Source organism: Electrophorus electricus, chromosome 8 (assembly GCF_041902795.1).
Source record: "Electrophorus electricus isolate QZ-2024a chromosome 8, ASM4190279v1, whole genome shotgun sequence".
Lineage (NCBI taxonomy): Eukaryota > Metazoa > Chordata > Actinopteri > Gymnotiformes > Gymnotidae > Electrophorus > Electrophorus electricus.
In genome coordinates, this window is record NC_137504.1 from 33,842,501 (window position 1) to 33,870,000 (window position 27,500).

The window sequence follows — 27,500 nt, forward strand, 5'->3', positions numbered from 1 at the left end:
AGAGAAGCACCAGACTGGTAGGAAAAAAGAGACATGGAAAAATGGTTGGTTGCCAGTCCAGAACATTCCACATTTCAGATTAATCTCATGTGTGTGTGGGGAGCAGTACCCCAAGTGTTTGGTGTTTGTGTATTTATATGCATTTTTCCCTAAATATGAACATATGAGTGTGATCATTGTGTGTTTGCTTGTGTGTGTTTGCATGTGTGTACTTGGCTGTGGGTGGGTGGGCCTGTGTGTGTGTGTGTGTGTATGTACTTGGCTGTGGATGGGTCTGTGTGTGTGTGTGTGTGTGTGTGTGTGTGTGTGTACTCAGAAAGATCATGGTATCTTCTGTTTAAGGGTTACAATAACCACTCAGTTCCACTAGGGGGAGCAATGAGCACCCTCTTGGTAACAAGAGATCTCATCAGAATACAGTAAAACTTCATCTAAAAACAATAAAAGTAAAAAGTGTGTGTGTGTGTCTGTGTGTGTGTGTGTGTGTGTGTGTGTGTGTGTGTCTGTATGTGTGTGTGTGTGTGTGTGTGTGTGTGTGTGTGTCTCTGTGTGTGTGTGTGTGTCTCTGTGTGTGTGTATTTCAGGAGCGCCGTAAGAGGTTTGAAAAAGAGAGTGAGAAGTACTATTCACAGCTTGACAAACACCTGAACTTGTCCTCCAAAAAGAAGGAGTCCCAGCTACAGGAGGTGAGTGTGTGTGTGTGTGTGTGTGTGTGTGGGGGGGGGGGATGTGCTACTTCTGTTATGAGGAATGCTTTGGCAATACAATATGATTTTGTCATTCCAATAAAGTGATTTAAACTGAATTTGAAAGGGAGAGGGAGGCAGAGATGGAGATAAAAAGAGAGAGAGAGAGGGAGAGACAGACAGACAGACACCACTAGATGGGAATAGCATGCAAGAGAGTCCCTGCATACAGAATTCTGCAGAACTATACTAAAGGTTCAAAGAGAAACACCAACTAATACATGCAGGAAACACCAACTAATACATGCAGGAAACACCAACTAATACATGCAGGAAAACACCAACTAATATATGCAGGAAAACACCAACTAATATATGCAGGAAAACACCAACTAATATATGCAGGAAAACACCAACTAATATATGCAGGAAAACACCAACTAATATATGCAGGAAAACACCATCTAATGTGTGTGTACGTGTGTGTGTATATATATATGTATGTGTGTGTGTGTGTGTGTGTGTGTGTATCCGCAGGCTGATGATCAACTAGATAAGGAGAGACAAGCGTTCTATGAGTCATCTGTTGAATACGTGTACCAGATCCAGCAGGTCCAGGACAGGAAGAAGTTCGATGTTGTTGAGCCTGTGAGTGTGTAGTTTCTTACACACACACACATGCAGGTTTTGGATTATGCAAGTGTGAAATTTCTTTTCAATGTATAGAGACAAAAGGGCAAAAATAGTTTGTGTCCAATACTTACATTAATCTTAATCTGTATGTGTGCGTGCGTGCATGCGTGAGACAGGTGTTGGCTTTCTTGCAGAACATTTTGACCCTGAACAACCTCACAGTGGAGATGACCCAAGACTTCCTACCATACAAACAGGCACTGCAGCTCAGCCTGCAAAATGTGAGCCAATCAGCTTCCTCCTTTTAATACGCATCACTTCCTCATACTGATCTGAACCTTTCAGGTTACTTTGGAAACAGCTGCTCTTAGAGTTATGGTTCATTTAGTTAATACCACCATACTCTATACACACCACCATACTCTATACACACCAACATTGTTTAACACACCAACTACCACAACATTCTCCAACAGACACCAGCTGTCTTCAGTTATCATTTGGCTTTTGAACGTTACAGTAAACAAACTGAAAAGCAAAAGGAACCAGTGTGAATTGTAAGAAAATATTGCAGAACATTCTAGAAACTTCTCACGCATCCCACACGGAGACAGCACCACAGCCCCATGCTGAGCTATAAGCTATGAAGTGTTAGCCTTTGAGCAGCCACATGGGGTGATTTGTACGCATAGTTGGCCAGTTCTGACCAGGAGTGGATGCTGTTCTTGTTGCCATAGACACGTAACCACTTTGAGAGCACGCGGGAGGAGATGGAGGAACTGATGAAGAGGATGAAGCAGCCCAATGTCATGGTCAGACATGGACAGCAGCTGACCATTGAGGGTCATCTCTACATACAGGAGAAATGTGCGCTGGCCACGCCTTCTGACCGCTTACAAGAGCTTGTGTGTCCTTTCTAAAAGGACTGTATACATTTATATTTATATATATATAATATATATATTTTTTACTATTGTGTTTACAATGAAAAAAAAAACATGCTCTATTACACCTTATGATTGCTTATAAGTGTCTGTGTGGAAACTTTATGAACTTTGGGAACATCACAATACTTAGGAAATTTTCAGAAATAAAAGGTTTATCACATCTCCTAACAGCTTAAAATAAAACTTTATTTATAAATGGGACGGGATTTGGCTCCTCTTTGCTTTACCCCTCCGTAGGAGAGTGTAGGAGACACTCCAAACGGAGGACTGTAGCAGACACTCCAAACGGAGGACTGTAGCAGACACTCCAAACGGAGGACTGTAGCAGACACTCCAAACGGAGGACTGTAGGAGACACTCCAAACGGAGGACTGTAGGAGACACTCCAAACGGAGGACTGTAGGAGACACTCCAAACGGAGGACTGTAGCAGACATGGACTGTTATGAGAAATTTCTCTTGTGATGACCAACAAGCAACCAAAGAATCCCACAAATCTCAAGTATATTCTCTGTCAATAAGCATATAAAAATCGCAATAACCATGATCTTCATTGTGTTGGTGTGTTACAGTCCTGTCCTCTGTAACCTTATGCCCAGTATGGACGTCTGTGTCACCACGGTTTCTTCCTCTGTCTCTGTTCTCTCTCTCCTGTATGGTTGTCTCAGGGGCTCTGGGCGTCACCTGGGTGAAATACTACTGTAAATATATGAAAGACTGTAAACTGCTGGTGATGCTGCCAACAGAACAGAAACCCGCAACTAAACAGGTAGACCAGTGTCCCCCTCGCCCTTTGTCTGGACCAGTGTCCCCCTCGCTCTGTGTCTGGACCAGTGTCCCCCTCGCCCTGTGTCTGGACCAGTGTCCCCCTCGCTCTGTGTCTGGACCAGTGTCCCCCTCGCTCTGTGTCTGGACCAGTGTCCCCCTCGCCCTGTGTCTGGACCAGTGTCCCCCTCGCCCTGTGACTGGACCAGTGTCCCCCTCGCCCTGTGACTGGACCAGTGTCCCCCTCGCCCTGTGACTGGACCAGTGTCCCCCTCGCCCTGTGTCTGGACCAGTGTCCCCCTCGCCCTGTGTCTGGACCAGTGTCCCCCTCGCCCTGTGACTGGACCAGTGTCCCCCTCGCCCTGTGTCTGGACCAGTGTCCCCCTCGCTCTGTGTCTGGACCAGTGTCCCCCTCGCCCTGTGTCTGGACCAGTGTCCCCCTCGCCCTGTGTCTGGACCAGTGTCCCCCTCGCCCTGTGACTGGACCAGTGTCCCCCTCGCCCTGTGTCTGTGTCTGGACCAGTGTTCCCCTCGCTCTGTGTCTGGACCAGTGTCCCCCTCGCCCTGTGTCTGTGTCTGGACCAGTGTTCCCCTCGCTCTGTGACTGGACCAGTGTCCCCCTCGCTCTGTGTCTGGACCAGTGTCCCCCTCGCTCTGTGACTGGACCAGTGTCCCCCTCGCTCTGTGTCTGGACCAGTGTCCCCCTCGCCCTGTGTCTGGACCAGTGTCCCCCTCGCCCTGTGTCTGGACCAGTGTCCCCCTCGCTCTGTGACTGGACCAGTGTCCCCCTCGCTCTGTGTCTGGACCAGTGTCCCCCTCGCCCTGTGACTGGACCAGTGTCCCCCTCGCCCTGTGACTGGACCAGTGTCCCCCTCGCCCTGTGTCTGTGTCTGGACCAGTGTTCCCCTCGCTCTGTGACTGGACCAGTGTCCCCCTCGCCCTGTGTCTGTGACTGGACCAGTGTCCCCCTCGCCCTGTGTCTGTGACTGGACCAGTGTCCCCCTCGCCCTGTGTCTGTGACTGGACCAGTGTCCCCCTCGCCCTGTGTCTGGACCAGTGTCCCCCTCGCCCTGTGTCTGGACCAGTGTCCCCCTCGCCCTGTGTCTGGACCAGTGTCCCCCTCGCCCTGTGTCTGGACCAGTGTCCCCCTCGCTCTGTGTCTGGACCAGTGTCCCCCTCGCCCTGTGTCTGTGTCTGGACCAGTGTCCCCCTCGCCCTGTGTCTGTGACTGGACCAGTGTTCCCCTCGCTCTGTGACTGGACCAGTGTCCCCCTCGCCCTGTGTCTGGACCAGTGTCCCCCTTGTCCTGTGTCTGTGACTGGACCAGTGTCCCCCTCGCTCTGTGTCTGGACCAGTGTCCCCCTCGCCCTGTGACTGGACCAGTGTCCCCCTCGCCCTGTGACTGGACCAGTGTCCCCCTCGCCCTGTGACTGGACCAGTGTCCCCCTCGCTCTGTGTCTGAACCAGTGCAGTCCAGCACTGAAAAGGCAAATGATTAAAGTAGTACCCTCTCTCTCTCCCTCTGTTTCTCCCTCTATCCCCGTCTCTCCCTCTGTCTCTCTCTGTCCCCCCTTTTCCTCTGTCTTCTTCTACTTCTCCCTCTCTTCTTCTCTATCTCTATCTCTCAGGGTCCTGTAGAGTTGACGGTGAAGTCCTGTATCCGCCGTAAGACGGACTCCATAGATAAACGTTTCTGCTTCGACATCGAGACTCAGGAGAGGTGAGAGTCCTCCGCCGATTGGGCCGTGAGACACGGGCACTGTGAACGAGGTCACAAGGTTCCATACCTGGAGCACGCCCAGTTCCTCCTGTTTAACCAATCAGGTTGGGTCTTCACCTGATCAGTGCAGGGTACCCCTGCTTGGGCACCCTGAGGAATCCGCTGGGAAGTTTCCTGGTCCTTATTGCTTCCATTTACATGTTTACATTTACAACATTTGGCTGACACTTTTATCCAAGTACCTGAACCACTGAGCTACTGATCATTATTGTTGTTGTTGTTGTTGTTGTTGTTGTTGTTGTTGTTGCTGTTGCTGCTATGGTAACTTTTGCCGTAGGCCCACAGTCACTCTGCAGGCCACCTCTGAGGCCAGCAGGAAGCAGTGGATAGAAGCCATGGATGGAAAAGAGCCGGTGAGCTTCACTGCCGACGCCTGTTTAGCATCACCTGCAGGCCTGGAGGATCAGGCGTGCCTGTGGTTCGCTCTCCCTGCCTGGGGCCAGTTATTGTGCATTCATAAGGCATAGGGTTGTAGTGTTAAAATATATACTACTATTAAAAGCAATACTGTTGTATGTTATCATATTACAGTACTATTAAAATCACTTCAGTACTATTATACAATAATACTGTAATACTATAGTACTAAACAGAACAGGGATGCAAAACCAGCAGAATAAGGCTAAAGATGAGCAGACGACTGTAGACAGACCAAGAGCAAGGAACCAAAACACAAACACATGGCTAAGGGGCGGAGCGAATGGGCAGAGGAAGGGTGGAGCAAGAAACCAAAACACAAACACATGGCTAAGGGGCAGAGCGAATGGGCAGAGGAAGGGAGAAGCAAAGAACCAAAACACAAACACATGGCTAAGGGGCGGAGCGAATGGGCAGAGGAAGGGTGGAGCAAGGAACCAAAACACAAACACATGGCTAAGGGGCGGAGCGAATGGGCAGAGGAAGGGTGGAGCAAGGAACCAAAACACAAACACATGGCTAAGGGGCGGAGCGAATGGGCAGAGGAAGGGTGGAGCAAAGAACCAAAACACAAACACGATGAGGTTGTCGACTAGAGGGCAGACAACATGGAGGGTCAGACTGGAAACTGGGACAATTATAATACTGTTGTACTATTAGAGTTGATTTTATCAGTTATTAAAATACTCTTGTACGATTAAAATACATTTTATGCCATTTTATAATACTCATATTAAAGTTCAGAATGTCTTCATATGTAAACACAAGTGTGCACAGTAATTAAAAGCTTTGAACAGTAAAAGTAGAAATAAAAAAATGTTAAAAACAAGAAAAAATAATTAACAGGACATAGAGTTCTGGCAGTTCTTGGTACCAGAGTCTGGTAGTCTGATACCAGATTCTGATAACAGAGTCTCATAGTCTGATAACAGAGTCTGATACCAGAGTCTGATAGTCTGTTACCAGAGTCTGATAGTCTGTTACCAGAGTCTGATAGTCTGTTACCAGAGACTGATACCAGAGTCTGAGTAGCAAACATTTTAATCTGAAGGCAACACAGAACAGATGTGAAATAGAGAAATGTGCTCTCTCTCTCTCTCTCTCTCTCTCTCTCTCTCTCTCTCTCTTTCTCTCCCTCTCCCCCTCCCCCCCCTCTCTCTCTCTCTCGCTCCCTCTCTGCCTGTATAAAAGCCAGGACCTTGTCTTGCTCCATCTCTCTATATGCATAAAAATATAGTATTGGATTAGACTGGATTTTATATATATATATATATATATATATATATATATATATATATAAAAAATCCAGTCTAATCCATATATATATATATATATATATATATATATATAAAATATCTATCTCACGCAGTCATATCTGAATATTATGACCACCTACCTAATAATGGGAATAGCAGGACTGTATCTGGAAGGTATCCGGAGGCACTCGTACCCATTCCGACTGGGGTCCCTCAGACTGTGAGGTTGTGGGTCAGCTCGGCAGACCTGCCGATCCAAGTTTTCCCAGATGTGCTCCGCTGGATGGAGACTGGCTGAGTTAGCAGGTCAGGGAAGGACACGACCCATGCACAGTGAGGTGGGCTGTTATCCTGTTGATAGGAACCATTGGGGAACAACGCCAACGCGTACAGGTGCGTGTGGTCTGCTAGGATAGTAACCTATCATCATGCCCTTTTGGAAACCAGGCAAGTCATGTCCTGTCTCCATGACGATGGTTTGGCACTCTACTACAGCCAACCGGTGTGATCATTAATTATACGTGCAGCCAACCCCGTCACGTGACGCCTGTGGCAAGCCGGGCTGAGCTCGTTCCAAACCAGCAGTGGTCATAATATTCTGATATGGCTGATATCACTGTGAGTGTGTGTGTGTGTGTGCGTGTGTGTGTGTGTGTGTGTGTGTGTGTGTGTGTGTGTGTGTGCGTGCGTGCGTGCGAGCTGTTCTGGGGTCTCAGATGTCTGGGTAATTTGTGTTCTCTCTTTGGCGCGCTAGATATATCATTCTCCCATCCACAAACAGGCTGAGAGTACGTAAACCTCACAGTTCTCACATTTTCACTCTGTAGATGAAACATGAAAGATACTCATTTGAAAGTAAAAAGTGATGATTATAATGAATATTATATAATTAATGTTATTCATAACATAATTGATTCTAGTTTCTAGATTCTAATTGATTCTTGTAATGTCTGTCTTTCCCCAGTGGAGCTGAATGACACTGGGTTCAAGTTCGTCAGAAAGTGCATCAATGTCATCGAGGTGAAAGGTGAAGTGTCTTGTCCTGATCACACTGCACACACTGTTCACCAGAGCTACACAGTCAAGACATTTATTAAAGTTTTAACCTATAAATCACACACACAGAAAGGGTCAGTTATTCCCATTTAACCAGTAGAGGGTAGCAGTACACCAGGACGTGTAGATTGGCCAAGACTGGGAGTGTGTGTGTGTGTTTGAGTTTGTGCCCAGTGAATAGCAGCTCAAATGACCTCAAATGACCCATAGTCGGTTATATGTGGAAAACATTTGCGGTCTTTGAAAACCAGAGACCAAGAGAAATAAAAAACACCCTGAATAAAGCAAACACCCTGAAGAATTAAAGAGGAAGCAAACACCCTGAAGAATTAAAGAGGAAGCAAACACCCTGAAGAATTAAAGAGAAAGCAAACACCCTGAAGAATTAAAGAGAAAGCAAACACCCTGAAGAATTAAAGAGAAGCAAACACCCTGAAGAATTAAAGAGAAGCAAACACCCTGAAGAATTAAAGTGACGGGGTAAGCAAGGTCAGATGCCCGCGGATGTAGAGCAATGGGTTCATTGTATTCCAAGTTCGTAGTGGGTGAACAAGCCAGGGTCAATACCAGGAAAGCCAAGACAGGGGTAAACCAAATCATTGAGGTAAGCAGTCCGAGTCAAAAACCAGAGAGCAAACACAAACCAGGCAAACTATTAAAGAGAAACAAACACCCAGTCTCATTCTAGTCAAGCGTTGTAACGCCGGTCTCACGCTGGTCTCACGCTGGTCTCACGCTGGAGTGCGTGTGATCTTTACTCAGATCTGTGCTCCACCAGTCTGAACTTTTCTGTCCCTTACTTCACTCCCTAAATCTCTCCTTCTCTCTCCTCTCTGTACTTGGTCGAGTCAGGAGGGCACCAGTGGCATGACTGGAGGTATTAAAATACTGGCCAAGCATTGGAAATAGACGTTCCTAAAAATGTGTAAAAACGGCATTAATAGCTGCAATAATAAAACTATCATCAGCAGGAACATGAAGAACAACAGCATTAATCATGGCTAGCAAGCCCTTATGACTGTAAAGCTTCAGCAAGCTAATGTGTAAACATATGTAGTAAACAAGACGTGTGCGAGGTGGATGAGGTGTGGGGGTTATTAAATGGCTAAAACAAACAGGAATGGGTCATTTGTCAGCGCGTATCTCTCGGGTGCTGATGTGTTGTGCATTCTGCAGCGAGGTTTGCTGTGTGCCCCTGCTACACACACCCACATCCCTCTCCAGTATTCCACTCCCACTGCTCCAGCAGGCACGGGGGATTTTCCGTGTTGGTTTATACCACTGAAATGTGGGAACTGATTTTGGATTTTTCCTGTAGGTGTTTACATTTTTCAGTCTCTGTCTCCTCCTCACCTGTCCTGCAGTGATCACATGTCCTCTCTGGACATTTACATTTATGGCATTTAGCTGATACTTTTATCCAAAGCGACTTACAATTGTGACTGAGTACAACTTGAGTAAATGAGGGTTAAGGGTCTTGCTCAGGGGCCCAACAGTGGCAACTTGGCAGTGGTGTCCAATAAGAGATTTACTAGTTTTTGTTTCATATTCCCAGTGTGCCAAACAGTTGTTTTTAATTTTGCTCTATAGTGGTTTAGGTTGAGTTGTGGTGGTAAGCAGAGCAGCTTGTAGCCTGTTGTCTGTTATCTGTTACATGATTAGTGCATCTCTGAACTAGCTAACTAAAGACACTCTCTAAAGGTTCAGTTCTGGGGTCTGTGATGCAATGTGCAGTGTTTCTCTGGCACTGATCTTTAGATGACCTTTTTGTGTGTTTATTTACGGTGGACATCAGCCTAATGTATTGGTGGGTGATTTTTAAATCCATTCTGCAAAGTTGTGTATGCAGACCCCATACCTCACAACCATCTAGTGTAACTATGGTGACTGAGTGACCCCATACCTCACAACCATCTAGTGTAACTATGGTGACTGAGTGACCCCATACCTCACGACCATCTAGTGTAACTATGGTGACTGAGTGACCCCATACCTCACGACCATCTAGTGTAACTATGGTGACTGATTGACCCCATACCTCACGACCATCTAGTGTAACTATGGTGACTGAGTGACCCCATACCTCACGACCATCTAGTGTAACTATGGTGACTGAGTGACCCCATACCTCACGACCATCTAGTGTAACTATGGTGACTGAGTGACCCCATACCTCACGACCATCTAGTGTAACTATGGTGACTGAGTGAATTGAACAGGAATTGAACTTCCCTTGTGTTGTAGGACGAGTCCAGTGAACTCAGACTGTTCCAACTGCTGCACAAATTCAATAATGTAAATATGGAAGATTATTGGACCGAGGCTGCATGTCTCACTCCTCTCATTTATCTTCCTCTCTTTTGGTCTCTCTTTCCCTCTCTTTCTCCTGTCTCTCTCTGTATGTGTCTCTCGCTCTGTGTCTCACAGGACAGACTCAGGAAGGAGTGTATCGAACTGTTGGCAGCAATATCCAAGTCCAAAAACTGCTGAACGCATTCTTTGGTGAGTGAGCAACTGAACATTTAGTATGTTTGTGTGATCATGTTTGGGTGTTTGTGTCTTTCTTTCCCTATCACACACACACACACACACACACACACACACACACACACACATACATAAAATAATGCATAGATGCATATAACATTAAACAATAATAATAATTACAACAGAGTATTTTTGGGATAATTATATAAACAAATAAGGCTTAAATAAAGTTTACATGAAAATAAATGATTTGTACAGTGAGTTGAGGGGACGCAGTGTTCCAAATGTATGGTGAACTTGTTAGTGTAAAGACTGAATTCGTTAGTGTAAAGACTGAACTTGTTAGTGTAAAGACTCGTTTACTGAAGTGTTGGACTAGCTCTGCACCCCTGCTCAGCTTGCTCTTGTCTCTATAAAAATATCAGAGAGAAGATCTTTATTGGTTTTCCTCAGAGACCAGTATGGGGACTTTTAAGGACACAGTATTTAGCAAAGGGAATCTTAAGTAAACCATAGCCACAAATATCCATGAGAGTGTCCTTGACCCCACACACAGACAGACATTCACACGTACATACATGCACATACACATGCACGTACTCGCATGTATGCACACACGTACATGCATGCACTTACGCACACAATCACACATACACACACACAAATGTGTATAAACAAATGCATGTTATTCTCTTTCTCCATCTGTACCTAGATCCCAAGTGTCCAGGTGATGTAGATTTGAACAGCAGTGAATGGGATATTAAGACCATCACAAGTGCAATGAAGTTCTATCTTCGGTGAGTTATACACACACCTGTGTGCATAACACACACACACACTCACATACAGACACACACAAATGCACACACATGTAGGATTCACTTTAAAATACAGATACACATGCATATTTTACATTTAGTATTGTTTACTTCCTTACGTGTGTGTGTTTCCACAGGAGCCTGAGTGAACCACTTATGACCTATAACCTGCACAGCAAACTCATCACTTCAGCAAGTATGAATTCATCCCTGCATCTGCTTAATAATAAAAGAAAGAGTGAAAAATGTAGAGAGAGGGAGTAGTGTCTGTTAAACTGTGTCCCCACACCAGGGTTTAGTATTGTTAAACTGTGTCCCCACACCAGGGTTTAGTATTGTTAAACTGTGTCCCCACACCAGGGTTTAGTGCTGTTAAACTGTGTCCCCACACCAGGGTTTAGTGCTGTTAAACTGTGTCCCCACACCAGGGTTTAGTGCTGTAAACTGTGTCCCCACACCAGGGTTTAGTGCTGTTAAACTGTGTCCCCCACACCAGGGTTTAGTGCTGTTAAACTGTGTCCCCCACACCAGGGTTTAGTGCTGTTAAACTGTGTCCCCCACACCAGGGTTTAGTGCTGTTAAACTGTGTCCCCCACACCAGGGTTTAGTGCTGTTAAACTGTGTCCCCCACACCAGGGTTTAGTGCTGTTAAACTGTGTCCCCACACCAGGGTTTAGTGCTGTTAAACTGTGTCCCCCACACCAGGGTTTAGTGCTGTTAAACTGTGTCCCCCACACCAGGGTTTAGTGCTGTAAACTGTGTCCCCACACCAGGGTTTAGTACTGTTAAACTGTGTCCCCCACACCAGGGTTTAGTACTGTTAAACTGTGTCCCCACACCAGGGTTTAGTGCTGTTAAACTGTGTCCCCCACACCAGGGTTTAGTGCTGTAAACTGTGTCCCCACACCAGGGTTTAGTACTGTTAAACGGTGTCCCCCACACCAGGGTTTAGTACTGTTAAACGGTGTCCCCCACACCAGGGTTTAGTACTGTTAAACGGTGTCCCCCACACCAGGGTTTAGTACTGTTAAACGGTGTCCCCCACACCAGGGTTTAGTACTGTTAAACGGTGTCCCCCACACCAGGGTTTAGTACTGTTAAACGGTGTCCTCCACACCAGGGTTTAGTACTGTTAAACGGTGTCCCCCACACCAGGGTTTAGTACTGTTAAACGGTGTCCCCCACACCAGGGTTTAGTACTGTTAAACGGTGTCCCCCACACCAGGGTTTAGTACTGTTAAACGGTGTCCCCCACACCAGGGTTTAGTACTGTTAAACGGTGTCCCCCACACCAGGGTTTAGTACTGTTAAACGGTGTCCCCCACACCAGGGTTTAGTACTGTTAAACGGTGTCCCCCACACCAGGGTTTAGTACTGTTAAACGGTGTCCCCCACACCAGGGTTTAGTACTGTTAAACGGTGTCCCCCACACCAGGGTTTAGTACTGTTAAACGGTGTCCCCCACACCAGGGTTTAGTACTGTTAAACGGTGTCCCCCACACCAGGGTTTAGTACTGTTAAACGGTGTCCCCCACACCAGGGTTTAGTACTGTTAAACGGTGTCCCCCACACCAGGGTTTAGTACTGTTAAACGGTGTCCCCCACACCAGGGTTTAGTACTGTTAAACGGTGTCCCCCACACCAGGGTTTAGTACTGTAAACTGTGTCCCCACACCAGGGTTTAGTACTGTTAAACTGTGTTCCCTCACACCAGGGTTTAGTGCTATTAAACGGTGTCCCCCACACCAGGGTTTAGTACTGTTAAACTGTGTCCCCACACCAGGGTTTAGTACTGTTAAACTGTGTCCCCACACCAGGGTTTAGTACTGTTATACGGTGTCCCCACACCAGGGTTTAGTGCTGTTAAACGGTGTCCCCCACACCAGGGTTTAGTGCTGTTAAACGGTGTCCCCCACACCAGGGTTTAGTACTGTTAAACTGTGTCCCCACACCAGGGTTTAGTACTGTTAAACGGTGTCCCCACACCAGGGTTTAGTACCCTTTAGGGTTTTTGTTATCACGGTTTCAAGGTTAGCAGTGTAAAGCCACTTATGATCATGAGGATTAAAGCAGATTTATTGTCGCTGCGGTGATTATAGCCTGTCTTCATATCGGTGTGTCTCACACTGTCACCGTGGTGATTACAGCCTGTCTTCATAGCAGTCTCACACACACTGTTGCCATGCCGATTATAGCCTGCCAGTGTGCCCATGTCTTTAGCACACGCTGAATGGTGTGTTTTACCTGTGGAGCAACTTTACGGCTCCCTCTCTGCCGAACATCTTGAAAGGATCTCAAAGTTCTGCCAAAACATTCAAGAAACTCTGAACCAGAGCTGGGAGACATACAAAAGGAATACCAGAATGACGTGAACATGGACACATGTGCATCAGGAGGGAGGAGCCAGACTGGAGCTGGAGGGACAGCCAGAAAACCCGGAATGGACTAGACCATTACTCTAAACCCAGAATGGACTAGACCATTACTCTAAACCCAGAATGGACTGTGCCATTACTCTAAACCCAGAATGGACTGTGCCATTACTCTAAACCCAGAATGGACTAGACCATTACTCTAAACCCAGAATGGACTAGACCATTACTCTAAACCCAGAATGGACTGTGCCATTACTCTAAACCCAGAATGGACTGTGCCATTACTCTAAACCCAGAATGGACTAGACCATTACTCTAAACCCAGAATGGACTAGACCATTACTCTAAACCCAGAATGGACTGTGCCATTACTCTAAACCCAGAATGGACTGTGCCATTACTCTAAACCCAGAATGGACTAGACCATTACTCTAAACCCAGAATGGACTAGACCATTACTCTAAACCCAGAATGGACTGTGCCATTACTCTAAACCCAGAATGGACTAGACCATTACTCTAAACCCAGAATGGACTAGACCATTACTCTAAACCCAGAATGGACTGTGCCATTACTCTAAACCCAGAATGGACTGTGCCATTACTCTAAACCCAGAATGGACTGTACCATTGCTCTAAACCTGGTTTGTCTAAATACCACATGAAAACAGGGTTGTACAGTCACAGGAATGAGAATAACAACTCATAGGCTTCTAGACATAATGGCAGATGCTAAGAAATCATAATTCGTTCACATTTAACAACTGTGTGTGTGTGTGTGTTAACTTCAGAATCAGAGAATCTGGATTACCGTTTGGGAGCAGTACACTCGCTAGTGTACAAACTGCCCGATCAGAACCGTGAGATGCTGGAACTACTGATCAAACACCTCGTAAGGTAAAACATACACACACACACGCACACTCTGCCTCTATAAGTACAAGTGATAATAATAATAATGTCACCTATACCTGGCAATCAGTAAGAGGATATGGCCTGTGGGTGTGGTTAGTGTATAGTGTACAATTGGAGTGTGGTTATCCCTCCCAGGACAGGAAGGGAAATGGGATGTGGGATGTGGTGAAGGTGAGAAATATCAGAGCATGTTTGGGTGGAGCAGAGAGACACCCTCATCATTGTGTTTTATTTCTTTCTTTATTTCTTTATTTATTGTTTCCTAGCATTTGTAGCCATAGCAGCGAGAACCTTATGACAGCGTCCAACATGGGCGTGATATTTGGCCCCACCCTGATGAGGGCACCAGAGGAAACTGTCGCAGCCATGCTGGACATCAAGTTCCAGAACATCATCGTCGAGATCCTGATCGAGGACTATGGGAAGGTAAGGCTCCACGCAACGCTACCAGAGCTTCCAGAAATAAGACCAAATCATATCTGCGCCCACGCGTGCGTGCGAGCAAATCAGTTCTTCTCAAGAGCAGTCCTGTCTCTGTCCTACTCGTCTTGTAAACGGGCTCTTGTCCTGTTAGAGGTCGTGTTCGTGTGGTAATGTCATCTTTGACTTCACAATGTCTCTCTGATGTTAGATCTTCAGTGGTCCTCCGGAGGAAAGTTCAGCACCACCAGTCCCGCCCCCGAGGGTGGCCCTGAGGAAACGACAGCCAATCACAATCTCCAAACGGCCTCCTAGGCTTTACCCCGCCCTCCAGCCGCCGATATTCGAGAGTAAATAGCATTGACCTCATCTTCATCACCACCATCATCTTCTTTTATTTTCATTATAGTCGGCATGCTTGCTACTATTTTCACACGAAATGGAACAAGTTTCAATCTTTTTCTCTAAACTTGGATTAATTAAAAAAAATTATTTTATCAAAGTATTTCCCGCTTTTTCTTCAAAGTTGCATTTTGAAAAGTTTTTTCTGTACTTTTATCAAATAATTTGCCTTATTTTTCTTTAAAGTTGCATCTCTGACTTTTGTATAGCTTTATTTAGATTTTTTGTATAATTGTATTATTTTTTTCTTTAAAGATCCTTTCAGAGTCCTTTGTACATGGTGTGTTATTTAATGTAATTTCTATTACATAACAGATGCGAAGCACGAACCCGCAAATGAAAGAGGTGTGTGTGTGTGTGTGTGTGTGTGTGTGTGTGTGTAGACGTGAGTAGATGTGTGTGAGTAGGCGTGTGTATGTGGGTGTGTTTGTATGTGTAGCTGTGTATGTGTGTTTTTGTTGTGTGGATGAGTTTGAATTCGAACACTTTCCCCCGTGTGTATTTGTATAACATTGTATAACATTCTGTGTGTGTGTGTGTGCAACTTTACTTTAAACTTTATAGTAAAGATCTGTCTGTGAGAATTGAACCTTAAACAAACCTTAGCCAGTGTAAACACAGCAAAAAGGCCAAAGTATGAAACCTTCCTTATACAGTGCAAAAGAAAGCCAGAACTCAATCTTACGTTTACAGTTAGGGCATTTATCAGACAGTCTTATGCAGAGTGGTTTACAAAGCTTAGTGTTCTACTCAGAAAGTAAGTACATACAGGCTAGAATCCAAAAACTAAACCTCTTAAACCAAGATAATGAACACAGACTGAGATACGGTACAGTACTGAACACAGACTGAGATTCTGAGTGCAGTGCAACATTTAGTGCAACAAGACAGTTCACATGATAATACAAAACCTTCCTGTAAGTGCATCATGGGGTTTTAAACCTGAGTGCTTTTCAGCCAGTGCCAGGGGAGTTCAGGCCACCAGTCGAGTGACAGGGTGTGGAAGAGTCTCTGCCTGTCTTCACCAGGCTGGAAGAACAACGGGTCAAGGCCAAATCTGAAGTATACTTAACGCTCAGAGGCCTCGATCAGGTTTTGTCCATCGTCGTGGATCAGGAGGGAGCTGGTCTATTTTTGGCCTTGTAGACAAGTGTCAGGGCTTTAAATCTGATCCCGGCACCTACTGGAGACCAGCGAAGTGAAACAGCAGCAGAGTCTGTCTGTCTCTCTGGCAGGCCTGTCTGTCTGTCTGTCTGTCTGTCTGTCTGTCTTCCTGTCTGATTCTCTGTCTGTGTCTGTCTAGGAGCTCAGCATTCAATTTCTTATGCAAACAATTTTTGTGTACGTATGTGTGTGTGTGTGTGTGTGTGTGTGTGTGTGTGTGTGTGTGCGTGCGTGCGTGCACGTTTATGCATGTGTTGGCATTTTGCTGATGAATATTAACATTTGGGTTCATTAGTCTCTGTTTTAAAACACTGATGCAACTATTAATCAGTTCTGAAGCCCTGGTTCTCATTGTCGGGGAGTGAGGGAGGACACATTACCTCACGTAATGCCACTTTCACTCGTTATTGCATTTTGCAGTCCAACTTTTAATTGAATGATAATAATGTGCTTTTGCTATTAATGAGAAAATAACATTTTTGACCTTAATGTGTGTGAGCGTGAGTGTGAGAATGTATACCCGTGTGAGTGTGTGTGCACATGCACGTGTGTGAGTGTGCACACGCGTGTGTGTGTGGGGGGGGGTGTTTTGGAACTTGCTGAGAGCAAGTATGTGAGTGTAAAACTAGTTGCATTTTTCTGTGGTTTCTGGCTTGCATGCACACGGCAGGTATTTAGATTGAGTGGGAGAGATGATCTATAAAGTTTAGGCTGGCTAACACACGCTTGCGCACTGTGTGTACACACACACACTTTTGTGTGGCGATCCCCTAGTTTGTCTATGTTCCTGCACACGTGACCATGCTCATGTTTCTTCCTGATTCCTGATTGATGTTTCTTGTTCTCCTTTTTACATTTGCTTTCATTAAACGTCTTTTTGTTCAAACGTTCTCGACTTGCGCGTGCATGCTGCCTAACTGTCATCACAGAGGTAAACGCTGCGCAGATGAAGGAGTACGTATGCTCTATAAACACAACTGATTCATCTCCAGCATGTTTCATTTGGAGATGTGAAGCGTTTTGTTTTATTAGATTTTTTTATGCAGTGGGAGTGACTTTGGATTACCATCAGTTGTATTCAGACATGGACTGTAGCGTTGAGTCAACAAGCCCTGATGAGGGTAGAAAGCAGAGATGAGTTGACCAGAGCAGAGCTCCAGGGAGATGTTTGGGGACCAGTACCGAGTACCCAGACTTCAGAAGTAGCTCATTTCAGACCTGTTCAGACACTGCTGCGCAGCATACAACGGTGGGGTTACAGACTCAGACTCACAGGGGCTTGGGGACTCTAGCGCTCGCGGTCTGAGCGTTCCGTCGCAAGGTTTGAGAGGTTACCTGAGAAGATGATGTTGTTTACTTCACTCTTCCGACTTCGATCCGTGCGTGACCTACAGCAATAGTTTGGACTGACCTGTTTTAAAGCAGTATTCCGGCCAGAGATGTGAATTTAAAAGGGCACAAATCTTATGGTGGTAAAATGAATGGGATAAATAGCACAATAGGAGTATTATTAACTCAAAATTAGCTAAAATTACTCTTATGATGACATATTTTAATGAGATCTAAATAATATGTTTTAATATTTCTTCCACTCCCGAAGTTTGTCTCTAAAGTTGTGTCTTGTTTTTTTAGGCTGCGAGCAGAATGGCCCCTCCTACAATGGGGCGGAGACTGGAGGGACAGACCCCACCCATGCTAGTCCAGTCCCGCATCAGAGAACCAAGCTAGCCCCGCCCTCTGTAGCCCCTCCCTCCATCCCTCCCTCCTCTCCTCCACCTCGCGCCCCTCAACTCCGCCACTCAGTCCCGCCCAAACCCGCCATGCGGCATGAGCGCTATTCCGACTGCGAGGTCTCCAGGCTGGTCTCTAGGATACCCGACGGGGGTCAGAGGTCAGACGCCTTGGCGACGGCCAATGGAGAGGTGGGAGTGAGCGTGGGCCGCGCCCAGTCTTTCCAGGCCAGGAAACCTCCCCCGCGGTCCAGCCCAGCGGTCAGAGACGGTGAGCAGACAATGCTGAGGATTATAGAAGGGGTTAAGACCCTGGCTGAGCTTTAGATTAAGACACTGGAGGAAAGTATTCAAGTGTGTGTGTGTGTGTGTGTGTGTGTGTGTGTGTGTGTGTGTGTGTGTGCGTGTGTGCAACAGCTGAGACTGAGGTCAAGGGTCGCCCTGTCGTTGAGAAGAGTCCAGTCTGCCGTCCTCCCACACGGCCTCCTGACCCACCCTCACGATGTCCCACCAATCAGAAAACACAAAACGACGATGCACCATCATCATAGTGAGTACACACACACACACACACCGTACCACCATCATAGTGAGTACACACACATCGTATCGCCATCATAGTGTGTACACACACACTGTACCGCCATCATAGTGAGTACACACACACACCCACACTGTACCGCCATCATAGTGAGTACACACACACACCCACACTGTACCGCCATCATAGTGAGTACACACACACACACACACACTGTACCGCCATCATAGTGAGTACACACACACACACACACACACACACACACTACCGCCATCATAGTGAGTACACACACATACACACACACACACACATCATACTGCCATCATAGTGAGTACACACACACACCCACACTGTACCGCCATCATAGTGAGTACACACACACTGTACCGCCATCATAGTGAGTACACACACACACACACACACTACCGCCATCATAGTGAGTACACACACACACACACACACACACACACACACACACACACACACACACACACACATCATACTGCCATCATAGTGAGTACACACACACACCCACACTGTACCGCCATCATAGTGAGTACACACACACTGTACCGCCATCATAGTGAGTACACACACACACACACACACTACCGCCATCATAGTGAGTACACACACACACACACACACACACACCGTACCTCCATCATAGTGAGTACACACACACACACACACTACCTCCATCATAGTGAGTACACACACACACTACCTCCATCATAGTGAGTACACACACAGAGACAGACTTTAGAACTTTAGAACAGAATGATACATAGAAATTGCTTGGATACAAGTGATAAGTTAGCAAATACAACACAGTAAAGGAAACACTGCTGTTTGTGTGTGTACGCGTATGCGTGCACATGCGTGTGTATGTGAGCATGCATATGACAGGTTGTGCATGAGTGTGTGAATATGTCCGTGAGAATGTGTGCATGTGTTTGTGTCTGTATACGAAGTCTATAGTGTGTTTTACAACAGCCGGTGTCACAAAGCAGCTTTACAAATGTTCGAGTCCAAGCCCCCAGTGAGAGGGTCTCCCTAGAGCGCGAGGAAGAAACCTTGAGAGGAACCGAGGCTCAAAGGGGGCGTTTCTGGGGGGACGTCCTCCTCTGGTTGACAACAGACACCACAATAACAACAAATTTAAGAGAAAAATAAATAAGTAATAATAAAATGAGCAAAAAATAAGCAATTAATGTCTTGTCCCGCAGGACAACTGTGTGTGTGTGTGTGTGTGTGTGTGTGTGTGTGTGCCCATGGGCTCAGCCTGACATGCAGTTACTCTCCTGTTACATGGTGGGCGGAGTATCGTGTTAAGCCTGCCCACCCCCTCTTCGCCACATGACCGTACATCTGTGCGAGCTTCTGGGACGCGGGGTTTACTGGCTGTGTGTGTGTGTGTGTGTGTGTGTGTGTGTGTGTGTGTGTGTGTGTGTGTGTGTGTGTGTGTGCGCGCGCGCGCGTGTGTGTAGGGGGGCTTTGAATTGTCAATTTTTTATTGGCCTGTTTTTCTCCCTTAGTGTTGCATCCAAAACCAAGTTTTTTGAGAACGCTTCTAGACAGACTGGAAGGTAAGTGTGTGTGTGTGTGTGTGTGTGTGTGTGTGTGTTTTTCCTCATAAACCCCACTAATGCTCTCAGGGGTGGTGTGCATTACAAACGTCCACTTCTAGTTGGAGGTTTTTGTCATCGTGACCGCAAAGTGGGACCTTGTGGCCCAGACCAAATAAACCCGGATCTAACCCATCCGTGCACGTTTGTTTTGTCTCCGGGCACGGGGAAGACAAAACCCTTTAAGGCAGGTTTATACCCACAGCTGGAGGCACCCTTCCCTGCTCCCACTCCCGGCCAGACCCCTGTGCTCGCCAGAGCAGATGGCCGTCGGAATTTCAGATGGAAGGGAAGACGTCCAGTATAGTTTCTGCGATTTAACCATGCCTAGTTTCCCCACTGGTGGAGTTAGTATTACAATCAAGTGCAATGGAAATTTTGCTGCGATTCGGAACTGATAGATTTCAGAAATTTAGCCCAATGCTTGTTTGTTTAAACGTCATGAAACACACGCACACACAGTCAGTACCCAATTTGAGCGCAATGAATCTTTGCAAAATGACAGAACGTTTGTAGACGTTTCCTCCCAGCTGGAGATGTGTGGAGGTGTTGGTCTAAAGAGTTGCAACCACTTCCACAATGCTGAGGTAAGAGAGTGCGGTGTGGTGTTAGTCTGGGGAACTCCTCATAATCCATTCAACACACCACAGCACCCAGAGCAAGGGTTGCGGCCACGACTTCCTAGAGTGCCGTGTGACCACAGCTCTCCTGACTGCAGCAGTAATTTGACCGCGCTCTGTTTGTAAGAGAAATACCTTCAGACAGTCTTACCCCTGTAAAAGACGTCCTGTAACACGTACTGTTGACAGTCTTGTGTGTGCTGTAAAACTCCTCAACTATTTTTTGCACAGAAACTAAACGTACGTTAGAAGCAGGTCGAGTCCGACCACACAAATTCCGCGTACTGGACTCCTTAATCCAGTGGCAGTGCTGTTCCAGCCTGAACTTGGAATGTAGTCCGTGTTGAAGGAATGAATATGTTCACTCATACTGGTGGTCTTGTCTTTTCCTCAGCTCCCCCAACACCCCTGGAGCCAATGACCTGCCGAGATGAGGCAAGACCCCGTCGTCACTGGTCCACTGACAGCTACTGCAGCAGACTTAGGAGAGCGAAGCTTCTTACATCACTGTGATAAGCTCAGAGCGTTCAAACAGCTTCTGAAATTTGATCTATATCAAAGACTGACTGCTTAATTAAATGAGCTTAATTATAGGCATCTATGTCATGGAAGTGATCAGCCCAAAACACAAAGTTATATCAGAACTTTGCTGCGTTCTTATATATTTGCCCTAATCCGTGAACTTGAAGGAAACACCTCTGAATACGTTATGTCTCAGATTCTTCTTCTGGTGTGTCATGACGTTCATTCGTGACTTCAAATTTGCATAAGATCAACCATTCTCTCATTACTGAAGCTGGAGACAGGGAGCTTTAACACAGAGTGTGTGTGGAGTCCAGGCCGTTGCGTTCTACAGACACGTCTGTGTGCCTGTACAAGTTCATGTTCTTAATCTCATCTGTGTGACTGCATAATCTCATCTTCGTTTTACTCTCGTGTGTATAATTATTTATACTGTTTTTTTATTTATGCTTTCTGCAGCTGACAGCTCTGGTTGGATGGTGAGGCTCTAGCAGACGTGCTGGTGAACAGATGCACATCGGAAAGCTACACAGACGCGTTTACCTGGTTATGACCCCTTTTTGTGAGTGTGTGACAGTGTTTACGTGACTGAATCCACCAGACGTTTGGGAGAGAAATTAGCACACAGCTTCATACAGCGATGCTCCTAATTACACAACCCCCCCACACAGCAGACTTGCTCTTTAGTAAATTACTAAACACTGTAAAAAGAGCCCATGTAGTTTGGCGTGAGTGTGTGTGTGTGTGTGTGTGTGTGTGTGTGTGTGTGTGTAGGTGTGTGTGTGTGTTCACTTTTCCTCTTATCTTTTGTTTTTTGTTCTTTTCTTCCACCAATGAGTATAAAAGGAAAAATTCCAATAAGTTTCTGTTCAGAACATTTAGCTCATCCAAACCCAGCCCTGCTCACAAACCCACAGCCCTGCCCACAAACCCACTGGCCTTTTTTCCTGAGCAGGGTTTGAAACTCACCCCTGCTGCCAGACATTGACTCGCCCCGTTAGATTGACCCGATTACAACACTGTTTTCAAACACACGGAAGGAACACAGAGAAGAGCAGCATAAATATGTTCCTCATGTTGGAGTTGGTAACCCTATTGAACTAAGATGACTAATTGTGAAAACAAGACCCAGGTTGTATTTTCCTAAAGCACACGGATCAGAGGAAGTTGCCCTGTAGACAGTACTGGGATGTTTACCACCTTGTCTGAAGGTCAAAGCACTTCTATATGCAAACCCAGAAGTTTGGACTCTAGTGTCTACGGCTTCTGCACTCCTTGTGAAATAAACACTAAAGCTTTTCCATGTGTTGTGTTCTTTCGTTCGATCTGCTGATTAATCTGTTTTGTTTTTTCTTGGCTGCTCAGCCATCTCCCAGCCTGAAGGATCTCCGAGTCTTAACGACGTACCCTGGAGAGCTTGCCTACTACACGCGCATTTACAGACCTTTCATAATGAGGTCTTATTTTTCCTACATCTCATGAAACATGTAAGACTCCAGCTCATTGACTTTCATCTCTTCGGTTGGTTTTATACGTTGACCTTACGAGACAAATGTGTCTGGTCTTTCATCGAATGACGGTCTTCAAGCTTTAAATCTCTTCAGGCTTGTTCTGATGTTTGCGCGGATAATTAGTGCTTTGGTTTGAGGTTCTGCCCATTGTGCCTCGTCGCCTGTGCTTGTTTTCAGGAAATCTGTTTTCATATTGTGTAAACAGAGTTTGTCTCCTAAAAGCTCTTTAGTATATTCCAGAATACATCACTCACAGAGCCTAGTATGTCTGTTTCTTTTGTAAGTACTATGAGAAACATTTTTTAAACAAATGTACTTGGGATATGGTGTGTTTTTATTAGTGTGACAACAGACCACAACTTGTCTACAACTACAAACAGAGATCTGATGTGTTCCATTAAGCAAACACCTTATTTAAATTTTACAAGTTAAAAGTAATTATTCGTCATTAGAAATATTTCAAACACTTATTTAAAGGATTATTATCTTTTATCTCTGTTAACAAATGGAGTTTCTTAGTTTATTAGAGTGGAGTCTTGGGTAAACACCATATGAAATGAGGGTCTTTTATAAGTGGAGTGTTGGATCAACACCATATGAAGTGAGGGTCTTTTAGGAGTGGTGTTGGATAAACACCATATGAAATGAGGGTCTTTTAGGAGTGGAGTGTTGGATAAACACCATATGAAATGAGGGTCTTTTATAAACACTATGATCGGTTTGGTTGATCCCAGTTTGGAATTCTTCACCTCAAAAGAAATAGTGAACTTACTCTCAAGGTACAAGGAAGATTGTTTTTATTTAATAAGATGCAAAGAAACAAACAAACCAAATTTACACAGAAGCTACATATATTAAAAACCTTTGTTTGGCAAATCTTCTGTTAGGTAAATTTTACAGGTGACTGAACAACAGCACAGAGCATCGATTTACAGACATTGTCTGATAGTCCAAAACTCTGCAGATAGGGTTGACTGACAAGAGCAATAAGAGACCACCAACTTACAAAAGGTTAATTAACAAAACGCTGATTACACGATGTGTCTGAGTATATCTGGATAAACACCGCAACTACAGCACTCAGAGCCCAAAATACACAAACACAACCAACTAGAATTGTTCACACTAGAAAAAAACCCCAAACAAACAAACAAAACCCTACAAAATAGTTTTTTAAGCTTTAGCTAAGGAATATGTGTATGAATCCTTTAAACAGACTAGGATAAATATGGACATAATCACACCAACACAAGTGGTGATGAGACATCTACGATTTACATCAACAACAAGAAAAAAGAAATCTCATTTCATAAGCGCACGGCTTGTTTATATAGCCCACTTTAAGAGTTTGGGATAGTACTTCAAAACCAGCGTTCCCATTCAAAAATTAAAATGATAACTGAGTGTGTAATTGTGTCGCACCCTAATCACTTAACGGCCAAAAGCCATTCCTCCAGGACTGCACAGAAAAAGCCACGGCAACTCTACTTTAGCCTACCAAATGTAGGTAGAGAAGAAAATATGACCCTTTTGGAAGTAAATATCCAGGCTTTTGGAGGATGTGATCACACCTAGTGATGCTGCTAACCTTTCTGTCAGCGCATTAGACAGCTTTAGCTGGAGGGCAAGAAAAGAACTGATGTGAAACATACCGAACTTATTGCGTCTTTCTTTTGTCTTTAAAAGAGACGCCGAATTTGTGTTTGTGAGTCGTTTCAACCTTGGCTTGCATGTTTCTTAAAGATGAAGCATGCGTGTACAATACGTTTGTTAGGGTGAGACTGTAGAAGATGTTTGCTGTGTTTGTTAAAGTGTGGGACAGATGAGTCTGGAACACCTTGCATGACTGGCTACACCCCACAAACACCAACAACAGCAGAGCGCTGGCAGGCGAAACCGGCCAAGAACACAAACAGGCGCTGTAGCTTAATTCTGGGACCTTATTCTGTCTGAAAACGTTTAAATGCGCCAAAATGCAAAACACAAAAGCACCCGTAGCAGTGTGCGACGCACGAGCTCAGCACGAGGTTCAGAAACACGGTGGAAGCGTTTCACTACATCTACGGAAGTGTTAGCCAACACTGCACACACGCATGCGCTACCCACGTGTCATGGGCGTACATGAATCGTATAGACTGCAGAACAAAATTAGCTTCATGAAAGACGACGTATCTCTATGCCAGCAGATCAAATATAAAAGATCCCCAAACCCTTTTCACATTTATATTCTTCTGTGACTTGTCAATAATTACCACCAAAATATCTTAAAGCCAGACATCAAAGGAACCTAGTGAGGGACTTCTGGACAGCAGCAAGACGCCTGCTGACAGCCGAGGGAAGTGATTTCGGAGTCCCACACTTTCAGACCGTAATGAGAGCTGTCGGCCCATCTGAGAGTGTAAACAGCGGCACACACTTACGCTGGGCTCTGAGCTGTCATCTCTCTCTCTCTCTCTCTCCCTCCTCCTCTCCCGAAACATTCACACGGACGCGTCACGACAAAAACAACCTCCACACACCCCTAAAATGTTTAAACTCGCGGAGAACTCCACCCTCTGCCCTGCTCCTACACAGCCACGACTCTCGACAGGTCTGACGCTTCTCTGGATCTACGTACATGATTTTTCAGGTAATGTTCAGTCACACGGCACAGACAAGCGGTAAGCAGACAACTCTGTGACAGCTAGAAATCTCCCCCTCTCTCGCCTCCCTGTCAAGACAAAATGATTTATGAGTTATGAATTATGAATTATGACATTCCAGGGCCCAGCTACACATAGGAGGAAAAACTGTAAGTACCTATCTGATTCTCCCTCAGATGTCTGTATTAAAACCAAAAATGTAGAGTACCTATCCAAGTCTCGCTTAGATGCCTGTGTTACAACTAAACACCTCACACGGCTGCTCCACAGAAATCCATCACCATGAGAATGCTGTTCGAAGGTCAGGAGGGTCAGACAATTTTGTTGTCTGGCTTATAAACAAATCTTTTGTCTCATGCGTATATCCTGTTTTTAGAGTTTTAGCTTCGTTGGTGTGCTGCCACTTCACTGCTGAGATACACCTGGTCTTTCTACGCAAGTCAGAATGTAGGCACACACCTTCCTACGGCAAGCGGCAGGTCACCAACGGCACTGGAGCGACTGAAGCGGTCAGAGTGTGTGGAAGAAGAGACACCCAGGCATGTCCAGGGGTCTGCTGATCCCTGGATATGTCCAGGCTTTAGGGAAAGTTGTGTGGGCCATGCGCTTGTGTGTGTGTGTGCTTTGTATTAGGCATAAGCAAGCAGGACTCATGATATTTCACTCACAGCTATGGATATATGTACAACAGCTACGAATTCTAAATGACAGACTTATAGCTCAAAAATTGATTTTGGTAAAAAGTAAAAGAAAGAATACACAATGAAAAGGATGTGTGTGTGTGTGTGTGTGTGTGTGAGAGAGAGAGAGAGCATGCAAATTAGTTGTCAAAGGCAAAATTAACCTTTTAACAGTCATTATCTGTTTTCAAATATTTAAAATAATCCAGTTTCAGTTTGAAAAAGAGCCCGTATGAGAGAGAGAGAGAGAGAGAGCGAGAGAGAGAGACTGTGTTTTCAGCTCTGAGCTCCCATACGTGTAATATGGTTGTGTTGGAGTGAGTACCATATTAAATACACTCAGGCACCATTCAATAAATCAACTGTGATTGTCATTTTGATTCGTGAACAGATTGGGAAGGTTTCCCTGCACAGAGCATTTCCCGGCTAACAGGGAGGCATTTTGCAGCTGACCTTCTGTTGCCAGATGAACATATATGCATAGAAACAAGCCAGCATTTCTGTCAGGGAAACTTGGGCATTCAGGGCCTAAAACGAACTAAAACCAAAGGCTTCGTGTTTTACCAAAGCTGTCCTCCAGGTAACGTGGTGGGATTCTTTAAACTTTTCAGGAGTGAATGCAGAAAAAAGAGAGACAGACAGACAGAAAGCGACAGAGAACGAGAGTGAGAGAGTGTGAGGGAGAGGTTTCACATGACATGAGAAAATGAGGTGAAATTATCCCGGAGAAGAAGATTGACTGGTGTAATGATGTAATGGTCGCCAGCCAATTTGAGAGACATTTTTCAAAAAGAAAAAAGGAGAGGGGGAACAGAGAGAGAGAGAGAGAGAGAGAGAGAGAGAGAAAGAGAGAGAGCGAGACGAAAAATGAGGATCTTTAAGTCTACAGAAAGCGTTGGTAGTGTTGAGGACTGGAACAGACTGGCTCAGACCAGATCAGAAGGGGCGGGATAGCCCCGCCTGTGTGGGTGTGGCTATCTTGGATGTGGAAGGCGGAGCCATGTTCTTGTGGAACAGGATTGGCCTGGCCAGGCCAGCGAGGATCTTTGGTACTTGGACAGAAATGATCTCGGCGATCATCTCCGGGAAGCTGACCTTGCTAGGCAGTGACTGCGCTTGCACAAAGAGGTCAAAGGTGAACTGCTGCAGCTTCCGCACGATCTGGAAGAGAGGAGAGGATGAGCAGAGGGATGAGAGAATAATGGCTGGGAGTGGTTTGGGCTTATCTGGATTTACTGCCAGAAGGGATCTGATGTTCATGATTAGACCCCTTGTGATTGTGAAGGTCTGATCATGAACTTAATCAACCGTATGATGAAGTTACCACACAACATACTATAGTGTCAAAGCTTTGCTGGACTAACAGAAAACATCATGACAACGGCAGTATGTCACTCCTCATGTTATTATTAGTAGTAATAATAATAATACTTGCCAACCAGACATAATTTTTGGTCCTAATTGCACATAATTCACCATATATACATTATATCCACAGAAAAAGACC

General features: G+C 45.5%; 2 protein-coding genes across 5 annotated transcripts in view; one reads left to right on the plus strand and one right to left on the minus strand.

The window, feature by feature from the left end:
- Nucleotides 1-22,459, plus strand: part of ophn1 (oligophrenin 1) — a 32,424-nt gene extending 9,965 nt beyond the window's left edge. Inside the window, exons 5-25 of one of the 3 annotated variants that reach the window (XM_035527087.2) lie at nt 585-686; nt 1,224-1,334; nt 1,514-1,600; nt 2,057-2,186; nt 2,934-3,034; nt 4,659-4,750; nt 5,088-5,163; nt 7,238-7,271; nt 7,448-7,510; nt 9,967-10,041; nt 10,739-10,823; nt 10,982-11,040; nt 14,010-14,115; nt 14,400-14,559; nt 14,765-14,903; nt 15,271-15,300; nt 17,752-18,120; nt 18,267-18,399; nt 19,929-19,979; nt 21,033-21,073; nt 21,620-22,459. In XM_035527087.2, the coding sequence (XP_035382980.1) occupies nt 585-686; nt 1,224-1,334; nt 1,514-1,600; nt 2,057-2,186; nt 2,934-3,034; nt 4,659-4,750; nt 5,088-5,163; nt 7,238-7,271; nt 7,448-7,510; nt 9,967-10,041; nt 10,739-10,823; nt 10,982-11,040; nt 14,010-14,115; nt 14,400-14,559; nt 14,765-14,903; nt 15,271-15,300; nt 17,752-18,120; nt 18,267-18,399; nt 19,929-19,979; nt 21,033-21,072 (2,043 nt within the window). In that variant the 3' untranslated portion in view covers nt 21,073; nt 21,620-22,459. Of the gene's footprint in view, nt 1-584; nt 687-1,223; nt 1,335-1,495; nt 1,601-2,056; nt 2,187-2,933; nt 3,035-4,658; nt 4,751-5,087; nt 5,164-7,237; nt 7,272-7,447; nt 7,511-9,966; nt 10,042-10,738; nt 10,824-10,981; nt 11,041-14,009; nt 14,116-14,399; nt 14,560-14,764; nt 14,904-15,270; nt 15,301-17,751; nt 18,121-18,266; nt 18,400-19,928; nt 19,980-21,032; nt 21,074-21,619 lie in introns of all 3 variants that reach the window. The other 2 variants (XM_035527086.2, XM_027032352.3) reach the window with 2 other exon arrangements.
- A 992-nt stretch (nt 22,460-23,451) lies between these two features.
- Nucleotides 23,452-27,500, minus strand: part of ar (androgen receptor) — a 60,118-nt gene continuing 56,069 nt past the window's right edge. The window contains exon 8 of one of the 2 annotated variants that reach the window (XM_035527031.2): nt 23,452-27,154. In XM_035527031.2, coding sequence (XP_035382924.2) covers nt 26,930-27,154 — 225 coding nt within the window. In that variant the 3' untranslated portion in view covers nt 23,452-26,929. The remainder of the gene's footprint in view (nt 27,155-27,500) is intronic. The other variant, XR_014125126.1, reaches the window with a different exon arrangement.